This window comes from Pelodiscus sinensis, chromosome 24 (assembly GCF_049634645.1).
Source record: "Pelodiscus sinensis isolate JC-2024 chromosome 24, ASM4963464v1, whole genome shotgun sequence".
NCBI lineage: Eukaryota > Metazoa > Chordata > Testudines > Trionychidae > Pelodiscus > Pelodiscus sinensis.
In genome coordinates this window covers 1,209,884-1,231,967 of record NC_134734.1, presented here as the reverse complement: position 1 = coordinate 1,231,967, position 22,084 = coordinate 1,209,884, and the positions used below count along the sequence as shown (strand labels likewise).

General features: G+C 56.2%; 1 protein-coding gene and 1 long non-coding RNA gene across 4 annotated transcripts; both read left to right on the top strand.

Annotated features, from left to right (window-relative positions):
* Positions 1–427: 427 nt before the first annotated feature.
* Positions 428–9,375, top strand: LOC142819570 (phospholipase A2 inhibitor gamma subunit B-like). Of its 3 annotated transcripts, none has more exons than XM_075907573.1 (6): positions 428–588; positions 4,669–4,849; positions 6,547–6,663; positions 7,103–7,255; positions 7,648–7,791; positions 9,036–9,375. In XM_075907573.1, the coding sequence occupies exons 2-6, from the start codon at positions 4,801–4,803 to the stop codon at positions 9,251–9,253; spliced, it is 681 nt and encodes a 226-aa protein (XP_075763688.1). In that variant the 5' UTR covers positions 428–588; positions 4,669–4,800; the 3' UTR covers positions 9,254–9,375. The 3 variants fall into 3 exon arrangements, with proteins under 3 accessions (XP_075763688.1, XP_075763690.1, XP_075763691.1); XM_075907575.1 differs by lacking the exon at positions 428–588 and adding an exon at positions 2,914–3,031; XM_075907576.1 differs by lacking the exon at positions 428–588 and adding an exon at positions 4,142–4,406.
* Positions 9,376–14,115: 4,740 nt separating this feature from the next.
* Positions 14,116–20,201, top strand: LOC142819526 (uncharacterized). Its single transcript, XR_012897446.1, has 3 exons — positions 14,116–14,435; positions 18,439–18,579; positions 20,077–20,201. It is a non-coding gene; the product is annotated as an uncharacterized LOC142819526 (long non-coding RNA).
* Positions 20,202–22,084: the final 1,883 nt, after the last annotated feature.

Sequence of the window (22,084 nt, the reverse complement as noted above, 5' to 3'; positions counted from 1 at the left end):
AACACAGGGAGCTCGAAATCTGTAATTATTGTGGTCTGAAGCCAATGGTGCAAGAACACTCTTTGGTGCACTGGTGCAAGGACACTTTTTGGTGCACCGGTATCATTTTCAGGGCACTGTAATCTCATTCCTAGTGGACTGTGCAGAACTCGGAAGAGCGCCTATGGCCAGTGCTGGGTTCACTGTTTAACCTGTTGGTATCACAGCTGCACATGTACAAAACAAAATGTATCTTAAGGAGCAGATTGTGAGGGGCGCACCAGGGGAAAGTGCCACCCCCTGTTATAGGATGGTGAATGGAACCAAGTCACCATTAGTCCCTGGACACTTTTGTTTAAAGGTTTCATTTTCTGGTGACAGGGAATCGCCCTCCCCGCTTCCCATTTTCTGCAGAGCCCCCAGATGCATTTCCTCTATCGACAGAGTATATTAGACCATGATCCGTTAGCTGACAGTCAAAGCTGCAGGGACCTTTGGCTCCCAGTTGAAATCGCACCGGCAAGGCGCGGTGTCGGTCGGCCTGGCAGAGGACGGAGTCGGGATTAGAGTCTCTGCGCCCAGGAGGGGGCTGAGTCGCTGGCACCGTTGGTAAGTCGCTTGTTCCTTTGCAATTGTTGCTGTCACCATTTTATGCTGTTCGAAGTCCCGGATTGTTCACACCCGGCCCTTGGCGGACGAGGGGGCTTGTCCAGCAGCGCTAAGGCCGCTTTTGTGTCGTCTCTTTGCCCAGATAAGCAGAGAAACCGGCACCTGTGCTGCTCCCTAGACTGTCCCTGACTCTCATTAAAAATCTAAAGCGGGACACTAAACGCAGGATCCTGGGACCCGCCTGGCTGATCGCCTGGCTGGGCTTTAGTCATCCCCACCCTGCTGAACCCCCTGACTCCAGCCACCTGCCACCCCTGTTACATGAGCTCAGTGAGCAGGTTCCCGCGACACCCCGACGTACAACCCCCCCCCCCCCCAACACTCCCAGAGACGTCTCCCCTGAAAGAAACATCCCCTGCGCCGGGGTCAGTGACTTAATCGACTCCCCAGAGCAGCGGGGGAGGGGCGTTGGCTCCCTCTCTCGTCCCTCGATGGCTGGTGGCTGAGGAGAGGTTATTCCCCAGTCGGCGCCTGCCAAGCGGCCAGGGGAAGCTGCAGGAGCCAGACCCGGTCACAGCCCGGCAGGGTGGAGGGGGCTGCAATGAGGCTGCGTGACCCCTACACGCTCTGAGTTCCTGCGGCCTCTTGGCACCAAGGAATCCATTCATTAATCAACCCCCCCCCCCCACACACACACCTGGGAGGGCGGCTCCTCGGATCCTGCTGGGCCTGGACTTTGACCTTCCTCTGGGTCCGTAACGTTCCCACAGTTCAACCTCCAGCGGCCCCTTCCCACGGGCCAGAGGAATCCCCGGCCAGCCAGAGCCTCGGGACCGGTCAGCGACACCCCAGGCGGGCGCCCTCCACGTGCAGTGAGGGGCCCGTCCACACTCACAGCCCCCAGAGACCCACCCGGTGGGAGCCGAGCAGTCACCCGCCGGCCTGCAGTGCGCGTCGGATGGCCAAGAGCTGTCCCACCCCTTTGGGTCTATGCCCCTGTCTGCCTCTGGAGGGCACATTCCTCCCTGGACTGCAGAATTAGTCCGTGAGAAAGATTAAACTTGTGTGCTACAGGCAGAGGACAGCAGAGGGGGAAGCAGCAGGCTCTGCTGAGCTGTGCCCTGTGTCCGGCCCCAAATCCTGAGATTTCTGCCGAGCGCTTCCAATTCTCACACACATGGAAATTTAAATGGATTAAAAACTGAATGCAAAAATCTTAAAATACGCAATTTCCCAGAAGCATGAACATTGAAATAGACCAAAATGAAGAAAAAAGCCCCAAAATGCTTAAAACCAAGGGCTGTGTCTACATTGGCATGATCTTGCACCAAAGCGGCTGCTTTTGTGGAAAAACATGCTCCCTGTCTACACTGGCGGGGAGTTTTTGCACAAGAACACTAATGTTCTAATGTGTGAAATCAGGGCTTCTTGTGCAAGAACTATGATGCTCCTGCTTTCACAAGTGGGTAAACTGAGGCAGAGACATGCTCAAGACCTCCCAGTTGGCCAGTGGCAGAGCTGGTCCCATCACAGGGCTCGCTGCGTCAGGCCCAAGAGGCCAGTGTAGACAAGCAACATGAATTTCTTGCACAAGAAAGCCCTATGGTTAAAATGGCCATCGGAGCTTTCTTGCTCAAGAGAGCGTCTACACTGGCACGGATGCTCTTGCAGAAAGGCACATGCCGGTGTGGATGCTCTCTTGTGCAAATACTTTAGTGCAAGAACTCGTGCGTTAAACAGTATTTGCACAAGATCATGCCAATGTAGACACAGCCCAGGATTTTACACAGCAGCGGAGATTTCAATGGGAAAAAAGCCTAAAAATCACACGTTTGCACAACTGTGTGGATTGAAATGGCTCCCAACTGCAAAAAATGCTTAAAACTCTACTTTTACACAACTGTGAAAATTCAATTTTAAAAAGGCTTAAACCGCAACATTTTACACAGGTTTGGGAATTTAAAAAGCAACCACATAAAATGCTACAAAGCCCGTACGGACGCCCTTCTGGGAGCTGAAATGAATCCCACTTGAAAATGTAACTTGTGGAAATTCACATCAAACCAAAAATAGCTCCAATGCTAGCATTTGGCAAACCTGGGGAAATGTATCCTGCTGAAAATAGTGGAAAACACAAACAATTAACCATAATAACAGCTGAAGGAATTTAAAAAATTACCATTCAGTCCCACCCGGCCTCTGTCTCAGTGTGTCACGGCTCCTGCCGTGTGCCCGCCCCATCCGTGGGCTCACACCGGTGGCCCTGCGCCAAACCCCGTCCTGCTCTCTCATTTCCCCGGGCGTGGGGGCCAGCCTGCGGCAGAGCTCACGGGACGGACCCCAGCAGCCGGAGAGCAGTGACTCACAGTCGTCTGGTGCCACCCCTGAGAGCCCTGGAGGGTTAACGCGGGTCCCGCTCCCCTGGGGGCTGTTTGCCCTGCGGGTCAGTGACCCAGGGCAGCTCCGAATGGCACCAGCTGGAACCGGGAGTGAACCCTGGCCTGGCTGAGATGGACACTGGGTGCCTGGGGCTGGAACCTCCAGGCAGGGCCCAGTGAGGGGGGTTAGCGACCCCTCAGGCCCAGGGCCCGGTTGTGGCTCCCAACTTGCCTGGATCCAGCCCTCAAGGCTCAGGGCTCCCCCCTCAGCACTGGGGAGCCTGCGCTGGTGCCCAGCCCCTCAACACTCCCCCATGGGGTCGGAGACACAGAATGGGCTGGTCTGGGCCCCAGGCTCTGGCGTGCGACGAGGGGAACGTGGGGAGGGTCTTTCTCCTCCGTCGGGGGCCACGTCAGAGAGGGGCTTGCTTTGGTTTTTGCTTCTCAGTGCAGCTCCCGACTGATTTATCTGTGGGTCGGTGGCCTCCCACCCCAAAACCCCCCACCTCTGAGCCAGCCCCTCAAGGGCCCAGCACCCCAACCCTGGCTTGCACCCAAGGGACATGGGCACCATGGAAACCAGCCACTGAGGGTGTGGGCCAGAGTGAGTGTCCCCTGGGGGGCAGCAGAGACCTACCCCACTGGCCGTGGGGGGAAGGGTCATCTTGCACCCCCCACTCCAGGTCTGTCACTTTAAAACCAATTCACCTTCTGCTCACACTGGCTACAGAACATTTTCTTCCTCACACCTTCCCCTCAGCCACCGAGGTTTTCTGCACCCCCCAGCAGTTACCCCCCTTCTTCCATGCCAGGGGACCCCATTCTGCCACTGTCAAGGCCTCTATGTACTCCCCAAGTCTCTCAATGAAAGAGCTCTGTGGGCCCCCCATCTTTCCTCCCTTCAGGTCAAGGACCCTGTGTCTCCTATCTCCCCTCCCCTCTGTGCCCCCCATTCCCTGCTACCCTATGCCAGGGGCCCTCGGGCTTCCACCAGTGAGGTACAAAATCCAGATTGCAGGGGGGCTCTCAGTACCTAGGGCTGAAACACCAGACATGTAGGCCAAGGCCTAACACGATTTCCAAGTAGCCAGTTGAGGGCCTGGGGCTAAGAAATGCAGAAGGAAGCAAGCAGAGAACCCCCCCCCCCCCCCGCCCCCCGTGCTCAGGAACCACCGGCAATATGCAAAACATCCTCCAGAAGGTTCATTTCAAAACAGTAAAATGGTGCGAGGTGCATGTGCGTCCAGCACGGGCCTCCCCTCAGGGAACCGGCCTGCGCCAGCGCCAACCAGACCACAGAGCGCCTGCCCCCCTAGGGCATTCGGGGTCCCACATGTTTGAGGGTCCTATGACCAGCGAGGACCAAGGGGGTGGACAGTTTAAGGTGGTGGTGCCCATATTGGGTGTAGACGGAGCTGCATTAGGAACAGGGAGCCCAGGGTGGGTAATCGGAGCTCCTGCTGGGATCCCCTCAGCCTGCCCCACCATCCCTGCCCCCCGGGGTGTGTCCTTCGCTCTGCTGAGCAAGGCAGCTGCAGTGAAATTGGCACCGCCCCGCCCAGCCCGCTGCAGCCTACAGCCATCACCCTGGTGCCCAAAGCCCAGTCACACTTTGGGGTGGGGGCTGGGTCTGGCCCTTACGTTCCTGGGGCCTCTGTGCTGATATTCCCAGGACTTGAGCTACAAACCTTCCTGCCCCCAGCTCAGGGCCGGTGACTCTCATTGCGACCCTGCCCGGCCTCCGTCAAGAACGGCCAGCCCCCGACAGACAGTTTGCGGCTCCAGAGCCCCCTGGCTCAGACCCCAGACCGGCTCCAGCTCCCGCCCCGGCACCATGAAGACGCTTCTCCTCTGCTGCCTCCTCTGGGCCCTGCTGGAGACAGGTGAGAACGGGGCCGGGAGGGTGCCTGGACCCCTACCCGGTGCAGACAGACAAAGACCCACCCAGGAGAGTTGCTCTGCCGGAGAGGGGCTCCCTCCCCCCCCCCCCCCCCGGTGAAATCTGCACCAGCTCTGAGATCTTCTCCCTGGGCTGCTCAGCGCCTGTCCCACACGGGATGGGGGATGGTCCTCACGGTTCTCCCCGGGGAGACGGGGTCTCCTGCCTCGGTTCTCATAGACTCACAGAACCCCAGGGTGGGCAGAGACCTTGGGAGACATCGAATCCAGATTCCTGCCCAAAACAGGACCAGCCCAACTCAACCAGCCCAGCCAGGGCTTTGTCCAGCTGGGACTTAAACACCCCTAGGGATGGAGACTCCACCCCCTCCCTAGGGAACCCAGCCCAGCACTTCCCACCTGCCTGGGGAAATCATTTGTCCTAATCTCCCCAGACCTTGTGATGGCGCGTTGGGGTTTCCCGTCTCCTGCAGCCCCGTAATGGCACAGACAGATTCCACCAGCCAGTTTATTGCTTCTCCAGGATACAGCACAGCACAGATGTAATCTGGTCACAGGAACTGGGGCTAGGAGGCCTCAGTGCCCCACCCTTGAGATGGGGGGTGGCTGGGCCCTACAATCCCAGCCCCCTCCCTTGCCCCTTCTCCCCTGCTTCCCAGCCCAAAACTAAAGACCATCCCTTCCACCAGGGGCGGCATCCCACCTTCCTTTGTTCCTCTCCCTGGGGGGTAACCGGTAGAACAGGTCACCTTCCTGTCCCATCAGCTACTCGGCTGCACCTTGGTACAAACAGCAGCCCGTGGAGGTCACTCACAACCCAAGCAAAGTACCCCCACTATGTCACAGACCTCCCCCACTGCAACTTGAGCCCATTGCTCCTTGTTCTGTCACCGGCCACCCCTGAGAACAGCCTCTCTCCAGCCTCTTTGGAACCCCCCTTCAGGGAGTTGCAGGCTGCTCTCAAATCCCCCCTCACTCTGCTCTTCTGCAGACTAAACAAACCCAAATCCCTCAGCCTCTCCTCATAGGTCATGTGCTGCAGCCCCTCCTCATTTTGGTTGCCTCCACTGGACCCTCTCCAATGCGTCCACATCCTTTCTGTAGTGGGGGGCCCAGAACTGGACACAATACTCCAGATGTGGCCTCCCCAGAGCTGAATAAAGGGGAATAATCACTTCCCTAGAGCTGCTGGCAATGCTCCTCCTAATGCCCCTAATCTGCCATTAGCCTTCTTGGCTGCAAGGGTGCCCTGTTGACTCATCTCCAGCTTCTCATCCACTGGAATCCCCCCAGGTCCTTTTCTGCAGAACTGCTGCCTAGCCCGTCGATCCCCAGCCTGTAACAATTCTTGGGATTCCTCTGTTCCAAGTCCAGGACTCTGCACTTCTCCTTGATGAGCCTCATCAGAGTTCTTGGGGCCCAATCCTCCAATATGTCTAAGACACTCTGGAGACGATCCCTGCCCTCCAGTGTATCTGCCCCTCCCCCTAATTGTGCAATAGAGGGATGCACAACACTGGCAAAAAACCAAGTGAGATCCCAGCTGGGTTAATGGGCCATTGCTCCATTGGAGTCAATGGGGCAGATCCCAGCTGGGTCAATGGGCCGTAGCTCCATTACAATCAATGGGGCTGCAGCGAAGGCTCAGCACTGATGGATCCTGTTGCCTTTGCTTCTCTAGGGACCTGTGTTTCCTGTGAGGTCTGCCACAATGAAGGTGACAGCTGTACGGGCCCGGTACAAGTCTGCAGCAAGGAACTGGATTCCTGTGGGATCATTAAAGTAGAATCCATGCGAAGTAGGTGCAGGAGACTTTGACCAGCCCAGAACACAGGCTGGGTAGGAGTCAGGCCACCAAGAACCAGGGGCTGTTGGGTTAGGGCAGGGGGCCTGGGAGCCAGGACTCCTGGGATCTCTGTGGCTCTGTGAGGGGGCTGGGGCTGGTGGGTGGAGGGAGAGGCTGGGGGAGTCTCTTGTTGGTCCTGACAGGAGTGTGACATCCCATGGATTAGAGCCGGGGGAGTCATGACTCCTGTTTTCTCTCCCTGGCTCTGGGAGGAAAGAGAAATCCAGCGGGTGAGGGGCAGCTGTGGGATCCAGTCCTACTCGTTCTGTACTGACCAGGTGTGAGTCGTGCCTCAGTTTCCCCCTCTCTAGATAGGTCATAATCACACCTGTGAAGTATTGTGAGGGGGAGGCAGAGATCTGAAGCCTCATCTCCTCTTCCTCCCATGCAGGGGAGATAAAGACCCCGATCTTTGCGAAGACCTGCGTGTCCTCCAGCCTGTGCAACCTTGCACCCCTCTACATGACTATTGGGAACGAGATCTCCTTCAGCGGGAAAGTCGCCTGCTGTGTCGGGGAGGCCTGCAAAACAGCCACTGTTAGCGGTACAGCGCCCGCCTTCCTCTCCAGCCTGTCCACTCCCCGGCGCCCCCTGCCCTGCCTGGCCCCTTCAGGCCTCTCTGTGGGAAGACAGAATGGGATTAGAAAAGAACCTTTAATCTGCTGCCCTGCAGGGGGCGCCCCATTGGGTAACCCTGAACCCCTGTTTGGGGGGAGGTCAGTGGGCGGGGCTCTAGGCTTGCACCACCTGTGAACCGGATCCAGGATTCCCTGCTGCAAATCTCTCCCTGCCCTGCAATCTCCTGTGCCCCAGAGCTGCAGCGCCCGCTGCAGGAGGATCCAAGACTGAGCAGTGCAACCCACGACTGCTCTCCCTGCCCCGACGCCCCCTGGGCCTTGTCCCCAAAGCTGACTGTGTTTGCTACACTTTTCCCAGTGCCCCCGGATACCACCACCCTGAACGGCCAGCGCTGCCCAGCCTGCTACTCTGAGTTATCCCATCACTGCAGCAAAGAAGAGATTATGAACTGCACAGGCACCCAGACCCACTGCCTTCATGTCAGCAGCACAGTGAAAATCGGTAATTGGCATCCCTCTGTGTCTCTGTCTGATTTCCCCACCCAGGAGACACCACGCAAGTGGGCAGGCCCGTGCTGTGGGGAACGTTAAAGATTTCTTTAAGATAAAACGTTGGAAGGGAAAGTTGTTTTGAATTTCAATAATGAACCAGTCTGATTTTTCCCAGAGTTTGTTTTCATGGGGGTCTCTTCCCACTGACACAGTCTGACGAATCTGAATTCACAAAATATGTTCAGATTTCTATTTTTAACAGCAGAAAGGTTTCAGCTAAAAAATCTCAGAGCACAAGAGAATTTCTGAGCAGTCTCTGGCAAATGAGAGGAGATGAAATTGAAAAGGGAGAAGTGCACTATGATGAAAACAATGCTTTTTCCAGTCAATAACTTGTTAATCTTTGGAACTCCCCATCACTGGAAACTGCTGTGGTCAGGAGCTATGTAAAATTCTAAAAGATTCTTGCTTATTAAGAAGAGCTGGAGTGATCAGAATGAATGATCAGAAAACTGCTGAACCTCCGTTTTCCAGTATTACACTGATTTCTAGTTATTAGTAATATCCCTCATATCGGTGGTTTGGATACCTTTCTGGGCAGGATCTAGTGCTGGCCGGTGATTGAGGCAGGATACTCTCCTGTGCACAGCGCCCTGAACAAGGGCCCCCAAACTGCCTTGTTGTCTCTTGATTTGTTGACTAGCAGGCTCTAAAGGAATACAGGAAAAGTGACAGTACAAACACACCCTGCCTGGGTCTGCTGCAGAAATCTCTCAGCTGGTGGGACCCGGATGTCTCAGGGTTATTTCTTTACTGGTTGTGGAACAGTGTAACAGACGCCCCAACTGAGATCGGGGCCTTTTTGTTCCAGATGTTGCACAGACCCCTTGGCTGAGAGGTGAATCTTCTGCTGCATACTTGCCCTTGCCAAAATTGGGAGTCTCTGTTTGCCAGGGTCTGTACAGGGCCTTGGGATGAGAACTGGTTAAGGATCCCACTACTGCCACCATTAGTGAGCAGCACCATTGCCAGGTGAATGGTGGGACTGTTGTCACCCTGTTAGATCATTAGAGATCAGGGGTTCACTGAGTAACACTGCATCAGAGCAGAGAAAGGGAGATTGTCACGAGGTCCCAGATGGGCAGCAGGGAGTGGCTCAGAGGGGAAAGGAGACCACGTTGTATAGGACCAGAAACATAAAAGGCTTCCCAAAGGGGTTCTCAGACACTGACCCTCTTGCTTTGTCTGCCACAGGTGAGAGAACCATAAACTCCACCATGAAAGGCTGCGCCAGTAAGTCTACCTGCACTAATATGCAGCAGTTCAAAGGGATTTTCAAGGGGTTCGGTGTGGATCTCACCACGGCCGAATGCAGCCGAGCCTCCTCCCGCATGGCCACTGTGGCTCTGGAACCGGCCAGACTCGTCCTCCCAGCCCTCCTTACCATCCTGCTTGTGAACGGCCTCTCCTGATCCCCCTCTCCTGTCACAACCCCCCTGCCCTGGGGAGCCACGCTGCTGGTGGCAGGGCTGGGATTCACTTCCCCTGGAACGGGAGAAACAGAATAAAACAGACACGAGAAAACTGGACGGGATCAGGTGTCTGTGTCTGTGTTTGTGAGGGGGAAGGAGGCTGATTCTTGGAGTGTGTGTGTGTGTGTGTGTGTGTGTGTGTGTGTGTGTGTGTGTGTGTGTGTGTATTAGTGAATCTCGGGTATTGTGTGTCTTCTTGTGTGTAATGAGTGTGGCTATGTCTACACTGCAGGCTCCTTTTGAAAGAAGCTTTTCCAGAAGAGATCTTCTGGGAAAACGTCTTCTGAAAGGGAGCAGCCACACTGCGAAAGCGCATCGAAAAAGTGATCTGCTTTTTCGACAGATAGCGTCCACACTGAACGGACGCTCTCTCGCATGTGAGCTGTGGTTACTGTGGATTGAGTGGCCACCAGGGCACCTCTGCTTTTCCCTCTTTCCTCCCTTGGGAAAGAACTCCCTCTTCCCCCTCCACACAGGCCTTTTCCAGAAGAGCTCTTTCAGAAACAGGCTTCTTCCTCGTAGAATGAGGGTTACCAAAGCCGGAAAAACCCCTCTGCTCTTTCAGTTTTCCTCATGTTGTTGGTCCCTGTCTGTTGGACGCCATTTCAGAGGTTTGCCCGAAGAAAACTGATTGGACAAAAATTGTTCTGCTTACAGCCGCTAAAGGCGAACTCCCTGCCGATTATTAGATAGGCTAGCAAGGGTATTTGAGCAACATTTCAGTGCATACGAAAGCTGAGAGCAGGGGAAGTTGTAACTGTGCACGACAGCATTTGTTGGGAAGGTATGGGACAAGGATATACCCTGACAGGACATTTGCTCTTTCAGGCCAATGATAGCTGTGTACACGTTAATACCACCACCTTCCAAGACATGCACTTTCATCTCACCACTGTTATGGGAAATCATGTCATTTATTGGCCCGCTGACAAGGTCCTACGAACAGCCCTTAGATTCCAAATACCCCGCGACTGGACTACTCTAGTACCGACCGATTCCAGAATTTACTTTCACTCTTACCAGAGGTCCAGAAAATCTCTGAATTACAAGGTCAAATTCATGTTCTCCAGAATACCTATCAAACTGAGGCACATGCTTTCCACACAGTCTATAGAACATCCCTCCTGTGTACTAATTACCGGGATGTTCCGCCGGGCGTTCCGCCGCTTTGCTTCCTCTCCCTGGTCTGCTGGAGACCAGGGAGAGGAAGTGCCCCGTTCGTAACTGCGGATCTGACATAAGTCGGATCCGCGTAACTCGGGGACTGCCTGTATACCAAAGGATACAATTAAAAAAATGATCTGAGGAAGTGGGTCTGGCCCACGAAAGCTCCTCACCTAATAAACCATCTTGTTAGTCTTTAAAGTGCTGCATAGTCCTGTATTTTGTTTCAGCTACACCAGACTAACACGGCTACATTCTATCTGTAGCCCTGTGGATTAGCAGCTCCCTCACCTGCTATACAGGCTCCAGCCAGCAGAGGGGCCAAAGGCCTGGGTCCAGGGTACAGCTGTGGTGCTGTGAACCATCCCAGGCTTTCTTAGACCTTTTTTTTTTTTTTTTAAGGGAGAGAGAGGAAGGTTTTCCTGATACAATTCTCCCAGCTACAGCGATGGCTCCCTGGCCCATGCGCTGCCCCTCGGCTCCCGGCACCGAGCCCCCAGCTCCTACTGGCCACGGTTCCCCATCACTGGGAGTTGCTGGAGCGGTGTCTGCAGGCAGGGACAACGCGTGGAGACCCCCTGCTCTGCCTCTCACAGGGGCCACAGGGACAGGCCAGCCACGTCCAGGGGCAGCAGTGACCACGGGGTGATGACTCCGGCCACGAGAGGTTCGGCATTTGAGAACTCACTGCTCACAGAAATAAACGTGATGAACATGGTGAAATGCCCAGAGCAGCCAAACCCCCAAACCACCCCACTCTGCAAGCAGGGACAGAAGTAACCACAACGCCCCACGTATGTGGTGTGGAATGAAAGCCTCCACCTGAGCTATTGCTCGATGTCCACGTACATTTCTTGGGAACACACTAAACTCTAAGGTCCTGCCAACACATGACTTAGAGACTGACAAAACCTCCTGCTGACGGCATTGCTTGAGGGAGGTGGGGAGGGGAGTTGTCTTCTATGTCACTTCATTACTGGTGATTTGTCAATAGTTCTCTGAAGCTTTGTAACTGTTCCAGCTGCATCGCCTGTTAAACTCTGCAACTGTGTAACTCTCAGCCCCTTTGCTTTGTAAGTTCAGAATCCTACAGTCAGCTGGGTGATTGTTGAACCTCCCACCATTGTAACTTCTTGCAGCTTTCCTCAGATTTGCTTGTAACTAGCTCTCAGCAGCATTCTCCCCTGAGCCAGGACTGTGGGGGTGAGAGTGGAGACTGTTGTGTACTTGGGGTCAGACACCGCAAGGCTGAGCACCTGCAGCCAGGGGAGGAGTCGGGACCAATTCAGGAGACTGCTGCTCTGCTGGAGCAAGGGCAGCCTGGGCCTGCTGGCTGGTGAGGAAGGTGGATGAGTCCCAGGGGTTGTACGGGGGCAATAAGAGGAGAGAGCTGGGGCAGAAGCCCTCTGTCTGAGAAGCTCTTTCTCTTCTGACCAGCTCCCCAGCCATGATCAGCCGACAGACCCTCCAGGATCCACAGGCCTCGGCTCCATCTGCCACCCATATGCCAGTGGGAGTGAGTGAGGGTCTGAGGGCAGAATGAGTGTGTGTGAATGAATGAAGGGGGGTGTGTATTGGTGTGTGAGAGAGGGAAAGTGGTGGGGAGGGAGGAGGGAGGGGAGGAGGGAGAGCTGGTTCCTCTTATTTTAAACCTTCAGTGGCAGCTCTGCCCTCTTTAGCTGAACCATCTAGTGGAGTGTGAATTCCTCAATCAATACGTCCACCCTCCTGTAACCCTGGGGGGTCTCCAGTGGGAACTTTGGGGGTAACATGCTGGGTCGGGAGAGGAGAGTGCTGGGCCGGGTGTGTGTGAGAGAGAATGAGACTTGCATTGCCAAGCTCCCTCCAGCTCCTCCTCTCTGTGAGGAGACGGGGTACAGGAGTGGGGGCAGGAGGGACACTCTGACATCAGACCCCCCTTCTCCCTCCAACAATGCTATTGGGAAAAGGTGCACACACTGCAGAGAGCCGTTTCCATACCTTTTGCTGAAAAATGCAGTAGCCGGGACTTAGTCTGAGAGGACAGTGGTACCTGGGACAGCTCCGAGTGGGCACTGGCCTTGGGATCTGGCCCAGACCCAGGTCCAGCGGCAGACCGGCTGTGATAGACAAGGGCGAATTGCAGAGCCCTGGGGTGAGATCTCGACCTCACAGCCCTGAGAGCGGGGGTGGGTGGAGCAGCCTCCTGGGGCCGTGGCCCCGAGAGCGAGTAGCAGGGGGAGCAGTGACACTGAACAGGTAGCTGCTACTTACAGGGTCCCAGGGCCGGGTCCCAAAGTCCCCCTGTGACGCCGAGTCGGGGTTCCCCTGATCCTGCAGCCCCGTAGCAGCAAGAACAGACTCCACCAGCCAGTGGAATAAAGAGGGTTTATTGCTTCTCCGGGATACAGCCCAGCACAGACGTGACGTGGCTACAGGAGTCAGGGCCAGGATGCCTCAGACCCCTTGGGGTGGGGGGTCCATTGTCCCCCCCAGACCCTCAGCCCTCAGCTAAGGCCGTTTCCTTTGTGTTCCCCGGCCAGCAACTAACCCTTCCCCCAAACCTGGTGTTCGTCTCCCCCTCCCTCCCTTTGTCTCCCCCCGGGAAGCGCCTTGTTCTCTCCTCAGGCTGGGCCTGGGTGTCTGGGCCAATGCACATGTGGGTGAGTCCGTGGGAATCACACATCCCAGCACAGGGGACACCGGGTTACAGAGCAGACAGACCCCCACTACGGCACCCCCCCAACAGCAACACAAAGGGGGTCGGAAGAAGCCTGGTCCCAGGTGACCGACCAGAAAAGCCTCCTGGGGGCACCTCCCCTCCAGAGCCAGCGGGCGGAGACGTTCGTGCCCACAAAGGGCCTCCTGGGAGAGGGGGAGCCCTTCGCACGGGGAAATTGACATTGATCATCAACCCAGCACTTGGCCCGCACGCCCCTCCCCATGCCAGGGAGAGATCCAGCAGCCTGAGTCCCCACCCTCCTCTGCTCCTCGTCGCTTGCAAACCGGTGTCTAATGCGGTGCAGCCAGAGCAATGGCTGAGGGGGGCGGGGCTCGGACCCTGGGCTGGGCCTCCCAGGGGTCAGACGCAGCAGCAGGGCTGTGGGCCCCGCACTGTGGGCAGGTGACACCCAGCCCATCCCGTGTCCTTTCTGGACGGACCCCAGGGCTACGGCTACATTGGCGTGATCTTGCACAAATACTCTTTGATGCAAGAGTTCTTGCACTAAAGTATTTGCACAAGTGAGCGTCTACACTGGCACAGGCCTTTGGGCAAGAAAGCTCCGATGGCCATTTTAACCATAGGGGTTTCTTGCACAAGAAATTAACGTTGCCTGTCTACACTGGCCTCTTGAGCAAGAACAGTTGCGCGAGGGGGCTTATTCCTGAGCGGGAGTGTCAGAGTTCTTGAGCAAGAAGCCCTGATTTCACACATTAGAATGCAACACCTCCGAGGGGACCAGGGCCGGCCGTCCCTTCCAGCCCCTGAGCATTTGGGGCTAAGTCTGCTGCTTCCCCCTGAGTGCACCACTCACCACCCTCGGGGGGGGGGAGCCCACCCACTTCGTGAGACAAAGGCTGCTCTGCCAGCTGCAGGGCGTTTCTCAGGGGCACAGAGGTGCTCTTCCCGGAGCTTCTCCACCGAGTCTCTATAGCCGAGAGCAGGCAAAGGGTTAAAAGAGTCTCGCTTTCCTGGAATTCCCGGCAGGAAGGCCGGGGGATGTGCCAGGGTGCACAGAGGCCTGGAGGCAGGGCAGGGCTGGTGAGAGGAATAAAAAGTTAGAGACTCTATTTTGGAGCTGAGTGGAAACCCATTAAATCTTCTAAGTTACGCCACAGCCACTGGTGTATAAACCATGAAAGCGAAGCAGCCCCAGCACCAACCTCTCTGGGACAGACCCAAGTGAGAGACGGGTGCAGCTTGGCGGAACGGGGCCCTGATTTCACACCCAGCAAACCCAACTCTAAGGAGCATTTGGTAAGTGGCACCCTAGTGGTGCTCTAACCCCTAGGAAACACTCTCCTCCCAGAGCAGGGGTTGGAATCCAACTCTCTGGGCACTGCCCTGGGGCTCGGGGCGACCAGGACACTCCAGAGACACTTCACCACTTTCCTATTCACTGCGAGCTTTAAGCAGTTGATAGAGTTGGTTAAATTTTACAAGCCTTACAAACAAGGGCTGTTGAATTTCAACCTTCAATCCGATCCATTCTAAAGCCATGAACACAGCGCCCAGCAATGCCAGAGCAATTACTAGATTATTGTAATACAATAGTTAAGCCTAGTTCACTTACACTGCACCCGTAGGCTCCCTACAGTGCCGGGCAGGAGGCAGTGGTCCCTTTGATACCCTGCGCTGGGTGGCCAGTGTGAAGGGGGCTATTACTTCTAGTTACATCGAGCAGGACGTGTGGGTCAAACTGGCTCCCTCCCTTCCATCGATTCTTCTTACTAAGCCCATTTGATAGCAACGCCAGACTTGGTCGTTCTAGTAATATCTACCAATCGGCCATATTGTGTACGACCTCTATTGTGCCCATATTTGGGATACATGCTGCTATTCAGGCTGTTGCGAAAATGAGATACTTGATTGTCAATTTTCTGGCTGTACCTGTGATTTTTGCTTGTCAGAAATGTTGTGTACTGGTACCGGGTTCCTCCCAATGTTCTTGGCAGGGTGTTACTGGGCCATGCTCCCTACACACGATTGTTTAGAGAACTCCCCCCAGCCTGACCTGCCTGCTACCTGCACCCGACGTGAGTCGGGCCTGGGTTTGCTGTGTTACAAACCCGCACTTTGCTCAAGGCGGCATCGTTAGTTCAGTTAAGGCAGGGTCGGCCAATGCAGACATTATTATTCTGGGGAAGACGGGGGTTCTCCAGGCTCCCCTACAGGCACCCAGCCCCCTCCCTCCGGCCACTAAATCTGACACTGCAGCCAGAGTCAGGCAGAGAACCCAGGAATCCCCCCACCCCAGCTCTAACTACTAGACTCTCCTTTGTGAGCCAGTCAGAGTACCCAGGAGTCCTGGCTCCCAGCACCTCTCCAGCTCTAACCATTAGACCTCCCCTTCCCAAGCTAGTGAGATACCTAGGAGTACTGTCTCTCAACCCCCCCCCCCCGCCCCCGATCTAACCACTAGACCCCCCCCCTTTTCCAAGTCAGTGAGAGAGCCCAGGATTTTCTTAAAGGGGCCATGTGGCTTTATTTTTTAATTTTTCTGGTTGGCTGTGTCTACACTGGGCCACTTATTCCGGAAAAGCAGCCGCTTTTCCGGAATAACTTGCTAGCTGTCTACACTGGCCACTTGCTTTTCCGGAAAAGCAATGACGATCTACTGTAAAATTGTCAGTGTTTTTCCGGAAAAACTATGCTGCTCCCGTTCGGGCAAAAGTCCTTTTCCGGAAAAACTGTTCCGGAAAAGGGCCAGTGTAGACAGCACAGTAGCCTTTTCCGCAAAAAAGCCCTAATGGCGAAAATGACGATCGGGGCTTTTTTGCGGAAAAGTGCATCTAGATTGGCACGGGTGCTTGTGCACAGAAAGTGCTTTTGCGCAAAAGCATCCGTGGCCAGTCTAGACACGATTTTGCACAAGAAAGCCCCGATCGCCATTTTAGCCATTGGGGCTTTTTTGCGCAAAACAGTTCTTCCCTGTCTACACTGGCCCTATTGCGCAAGTATTCTGGCGCAAGAGGGCTTTTTCCCAAGCGGGAGCGTGAAAGTATTTGCGCAAGAACCACTGATTTCGTACATTACAAAGTCACTGCTCTTGCGCAAATTCAAGCGACCAGTGTAGACAGCTGGCAAGTTTTTGAGCAAAAGCACTTGTTTTTGCACAAAATCTTGCCAATCTAGACGCACCCTTAATGTTTTTTGCATAATAACTCTTGTAGTCCTTTTTTGGGGGGGGAGGGTCTCCTTTTTTTCCCAACAGAATTTTTTCCCCAGTGTTTTCTTTTGGGGGGGGAGGAGAGAGGGGTTGTTCAGTATTTTTATTTAAACCATCTGGCAACCCTAGGTGCGCAGCTGGAAAAATCAGAAAATACCGGACATTGCACATTGCACATGTTTGGTATTTTCTGAATTTTTTTTACCAGACAGAACATGCAAATACCGGATTGTCCAGTACAATACTGGACACCTGGCAACCCTACAGTGGGGCAGGGCCCAGCCGGTGCCAGTGGGGCAGGGCCCAGCCCGTACCAGTGGGGCAGGGCCTAGCCCGTGTTAGTGGGGAGGGCCAGCCGGTGTCAGTGGGGCAGGCTAGCTGGTGTCAATGGGGAGGGCCAGCCGGTGCCAGTGGGGCGGCTAGCTGGTGTCAATGGGGAGGGCCAGACGGTGTCAGTGGGGCAGGCTAGCTGGTGTCAATGGGGAGGGCCAGCCGGTGCCAGTGGGGCAGGGCCCAGCTCGTACCAGTGAGGAGGGACCCAGCTGGTGTCTGTAGGGTGGGGCCCAGCTGGTGCCAATGGGGCAGGACACAGCCGGTATCAGTGGGGCAGGACACAGCTGATGTCAGTGGGGAGGGCCCAGCTGGTGCCAGTGGGGCAGGACTCAGCCAGGGGCTCACGTTCTCCCCCCTTCAACAGGGGCCGGTGTGGGGTGCAAGGTCTGCGTCGTTCCAGGGTCAGCTGCCGGGGCATCCGCCGGCCCTGTGGGGCTGGGACCGACTGGTGCGCCACGGCGCTGGTAGAAATGACACTGGGTGGGTGAGCGGCTGTAACCGACAGGGGCGGGGAGCAGGCTGGGAGCAGGGACGCCTGGGCCCTCCCATCAGCCCGGCTCTGGGAAGGCCATGGGGGCCGGGTTGGAGCAGCAGTCATGGAGCCTGGAGGCCTGGGTTCTGTAGGTGGAGCTGCCTGGCCAGCCAATAGGAAATGCCGAGGAAACGGTTGTTGCCTAAGCCCCGCCCCTCCCCCAGAGGTCGTTTAGCATCGGTCCCCGTGCAAGGAAGCCTCCTGCTCTGCCTGAGCCAAGCAGCGGGGCACCAGGGTCTGACATGGGTCAGCCGTCAGTGTCAATGGAGGGGGATGCTACCAGTCCCCAGGGGATGGGGAGATCCTCCGTTGTACCAGGCCCAATGTGGGGACAGCGCTCCCAGAGGGACCCCGGGATCAGGCCCTGCCGGCGCTATTGGCAGGGATGCCTCGTCTGGGAATCCTGCCATAGCCAGGGATGAGCTGGACACTCGATAGTGGGGTGTGAGCCCCCTGATGTACCCCTGGCTGGCAACTCTGGCAACTGAAGAACTTCAGGGGCAGGAGATTCGGGGTCCCCATATTCAGCAGCAGCTTTAGGCCCTAAATGCTGCAGTTCGGAACAGAAATCGCTTGGTCTGGCCCTGTGGAACCTTGAGCAAGTCACTTCCCTGCCCCGTGCCTCAGTTTCCCCTCGGGGAGAGGAAGGCTGCTGGCTCAGGGCTGTCGATGTGAAGAGGGTGTTGATGGGGTGGGAGTGGGAGGAGGGTACATCTCAGGAGTCTCCTCCCATGCGGAGGGATGAAAATTCCAAACGGATGCCAAGGCCTGTCTGAGCTCCCGCGAGTGCAGAGCCGGACCCGTGGTTGTGAATATAGGGAAGACAAAGGGAACATGGACGAGTGTCACCTGCTGCCGGGGGGACGGCTGCTCCCCAGATGTGGGAAAAGGCACAGCGCCCCATCCCCTCCCCCGTCCCTGCACCTCCTGCTGCCTGGGACCTCCCCCCAGGTCCTCCCACCCTGCAGGGGGCTCCCCATTGAATAATACAGAGCTGCTGGGTGGGAGTTGGTTAGTAGGCGGGGCTCTAGGATGCCCCTCCCAGTGTGAACCCAACCCAGGGCAAGATCCCGGGCTCCCTGCTGCAAACTTCTCCCCTAGCCCTGCTGGTCCCTGCATCGCCAGAGCTATAGGGGCCGAGCAATACAGCCCCCAGCAGCTCTTCCTGCCTGATGCCCCGGGGGCTCGTCCCTTGAGCTGACTGTGTTTTCCCCTCCTGTTCCCAGTGCCCCCGCCTGACAGCAGACCCCATGGCCGGCGTTGCCACGGCTGCAACGCTGTGTCCCTTGAGGAGTGTCACGAAGAGACCGTCGAGTGTGTGGGACACGAGACCCAATATATCGAAGCTTCTGAAACCACAAAACCTGGTAACTTCCACAAACTTTTTCTGCCGTTCCTGCTCCGCCCCCGGAGGGCAGGAGCCAGACACTGGGTGAGGCCTATTAGGGAAAGGTGTCACCAGCAGATCAGGACACCTGGATTGTATGCCCAGGGCCTGCTTCTGGAGCAACCTTGGACCATTGTCTTTCCCTCCTTGTGCCGCTCGATCTTCTCCATCCAGTTTAGGCGTGGGGAAACTGAGGCAGGAGTGGTGCCCAGACTAGCCCAAAGTCACACAAGAAGGTTGCAGCTGAGCTGGGAACTGACGCTAGTTGTGTAGAGCCCCACCATGGTGCTGGGGAATGGAAGGGGCAGTTCCGTCTGGCTGAGCGCAGCCCTGTCGGCCACGAACGGGCCCGGGTCTGTTCTCAGATGAAGCAGCAGGCGGCTTTAGGGTTACCGGGCGATTTCAAAAAAATACCAGACATGCTTGATCTCAGATGGGGTTGGGGGGCAGCTGGTGGGAAGCAGGGCTGGCTGGGACGAGGTTAGGGGGAGTGGGCCTGGCCAGGGGGGAACCAGCCAGCAGGGAGCGGGGCTGGCTGGGAGGAGGTTAGGGGGAGTGGGCCTGGCCAGGGGGGGAACCAGCCAGCAGAGAGGAGGGCTGGCTGGGAGGAGGTTAGGGGGAGTGGGCCTGGCCAGGGGGGGAACCAGCCAGCAGAGAGGAGGGCTGGCTGGGAGGAGGTTAGGGGGAGTGGGCCTGGCCAGGGGGGGAACCAGCCAGCAGAGAGGAGGGCTGGCTGGGAGGAGGTTAGGGGGAGTGGGCCTGGCCAGGGGGGAACCAGCCAGCAGGGAGCGGGGCTGGCTGGGAGGAGGTTAGGGGGAGTGGGCCTGGCCGGGGGGAACCAGCCAGCAGGGAGCGGGGCTGGCTGGGACGAGGTTAGGGGGAGTGGGCCTGGCCAGGGGGGAACCAGCCAGCAGGGAGCGGGGCTGGCTGGGAGGAGGTTAGGGGGAGTGGGCCTGGCCGGGGGGAACCAGCCAGCAGGGAGCGGGGCTGGCTGGGACGAGGTTAGGGGGAGTGGGCCTGGCCAGGGGGGAACCAGCCAGCAGGGAGCGGGGCTGGCTGGGAGGAGGTTAGGGGGAGTGGGCCTGGCCAGGGGGGAACCAGCCAGCAGAGAGGAGGGCTGGCTGGGAGGAGGTCAGGGGCAGCTGGAGCGGGAACTGGCCGGCAGGGAGAGGGGCTGGCCAGGACGTTGGGGGCACTGGTGGGGGGAGCCAGCTGACGGGGAGTGGGGCTGGCCTGGGCACATGCAGATCCCAGGGTGCTGATGTTTCCCGCACATGGATGAGTCCAGCCCTGGGGATTCAATCCCTCCCCGGCCCCGCCCGCCCCCTCTACAGCGTTGCTGCGTACGCAGCGTGAGCATGTCTCCCAGCCGGGCAGTACACGACTGCGTTCTGAGACTCATGATAATAACACAACTTCCTTAATTAGAAAATACCCGACATTTCTAAGTCCAGGATTTTCTCAATTTGTTTCCCAGACAGAAACCTCAAATACCGGACAGTCCCGTTTGGAACCGGACACCTGGCAACACTAGGCAGCTTCCATGCCTAGAAACCCCCTGCCGGCCCCCAACCAAGGACCGCACAGCTCAGTTCTCCCAGGCTCTCCCTTGGGCTGCGGCTCTTCTCTGCATGGCTGTGGGGGTAGGTCAGGCCGCCCAGCCGGGCGCCTTGGGCCGTCGCTCCATCCTCCGCTGCTCTCGACTCCGCTAAGAGGCTTCATTGCTCCTTTCGCTGATTGTCGAGGAGGGAGGCTGGGCGTGCGGCTGTCTCTAGCGATAGGGGTGACACCCTCCCAAAAGCAGCCACTGTTTTTTGTGTACGAGCGCCCCTTTTGCAGCCTCAGACCGCTCTGGGCTGTGACTGAAAGCCAGACTCCCGAACGCAGGCCCCCAGCGGTGTCCCTGACAACGCTCCGTCTCTCACACCGCTGAGGGTGTGTCCACACTGCAGAACTTTGCCTGAAAACAATACTTATCCGCACTGCCCTTTTCGACAGAAAACTGAAAGAACGGCAGGGGGTTTCTGACCGCGGTGAACCTCCTTCTAGGAGGAGGAAGCTTTTTTTCCAAAAAAGCATGTGGACGGGGGACAGGGAGTCTTTTCAAAAGAGGAGGCCTCCAGGAACTAACAGCAGTGCCCTCGTGACCACTGAATCCATACTCATCACAACCGAAATGCGATGTCGTGTCCGTTCAGTGTGGACGCGCCTTCAAAAATGCACATCGCTTATTCTTTGCACTTCTGGCATGTAGACGCTCTTTGGGACGAAGTTGTTCCAGAAAAGCGTCTTCCGAAGGAAGCCTGCCAGCTAGAGGTAGCCTGAGTCCTCTAGAGCTGGAATCCACCTTGAAGGTTGTGCTTTTCATAGAATCATAGAATCATAGAATAATAGGACTGGAAGGGACCTCGAGAGGTCATCGAGTCCAGCCCCCCGCCCTCAAGGCAGGACCAAGCTCCACCTACACCATCCCTGACAGATGTCTATCTAACCTGTTCTTAAATATCTCCAGAGAGGGAGATTCCACCACCTCCCTTGGCAATTTATTCCAATATTTGACCACCCTGACAGTTAGGAATTTTTTCCTAATGTCCAATCTAAACCTCCCCTGCTGCACTTTAAGCCCATTACTCCTTGTCCTGTCCTCAGAAACCAAGAGGAACAAATTTTCGCCTTCCTCCTTGTGACACCCTTTTAGATATTTGAAAACCGCTATCATGTCCCCCCTTAATCTTCTTTTTTCCAAACTAAACAAGCCCAGTTCATGAAGCCTGGCTTCATAGGTCATGTTCTCTAGACCTTTAATCATTCTTGTCGCTCTTCTCTGTACCCTTTCCAATTTCTCCACATCTTTCTTGAAATGTGGCGCCCAGAACTGGACACAGTACTCCAGCTGAGGCCTAACTAGTGCAGAGTAGAGCGGCAGAATGACTTCACGAGTTTTGCTTACAACACACCTGTTGATACAACCTAGGGAGGGGTGTGTGATGGGGAACAGACTTCTCCCCCTGGGGAAATGCAACTGAAGGGATGGGAAGCAAACACTGGGCCTATGTCCACACTCGCGGCTTCTTGCACGAGTAATATGCAAATGAGGCTCAGCGTGGAATATCGCCGAGCCTCATTTGCATACCTAACGAGCCACCATTTTTTTCAGAAGAGGCTCTTGCGCAAGAAGGAGCATCTACACTGCCCCTTCTTACGTGAGAAAAGCCCTCTTGCGCAAGGCCGTTCTTCCTGAAAAGTAATAGGTGTAACGGCAAGAGGGTTTTTCTCGCGCAAGAAGGGCCAGTGTAGATGCTCCTTCTTGCGCAAGAGCCTCTTCTGAAAACAATGGTGGCTCGTTAGGTATGCAAATGGGGCTCGGCGATATTCCACGCTTAGCCTCATTTGCATATTACTCGCGCAAGAAGCCGCGAGTGCAGACATAGCCTGTTTGTCTTAATCTAGCTTCACAGCCGGCTCCCAGGTCCTCGAGGATACCT

What these genes read in the sequence shown, in the direction of transcription:
- LOC142819570 (XM_075907573.1), top strand. Translation starts at nt 4,801, where the DNA reads ATGAAGACGCTTCTCCTCTGCTGCCTCCTCTGGGCCCTGCTGGAGACA. An exon ending in CTGGGCCCTGCTGGAGACAG is followed by an intron (nt 4,850 to 6,546) that starts GTGAGAACGGGG and finishes TTGCTTCTCTAG; the next exon opens with GGACCTGTGTTTCCTGTGAG. An exon ending in CAAAACAGCCACTGTTAGCG is followed by an intron (nt 7,256 to 7,647) that starts GTACAGCGCCCG and finishes CACTTTTCCCAG; the next exon opens with TGCCCCCGGATACCACCACC.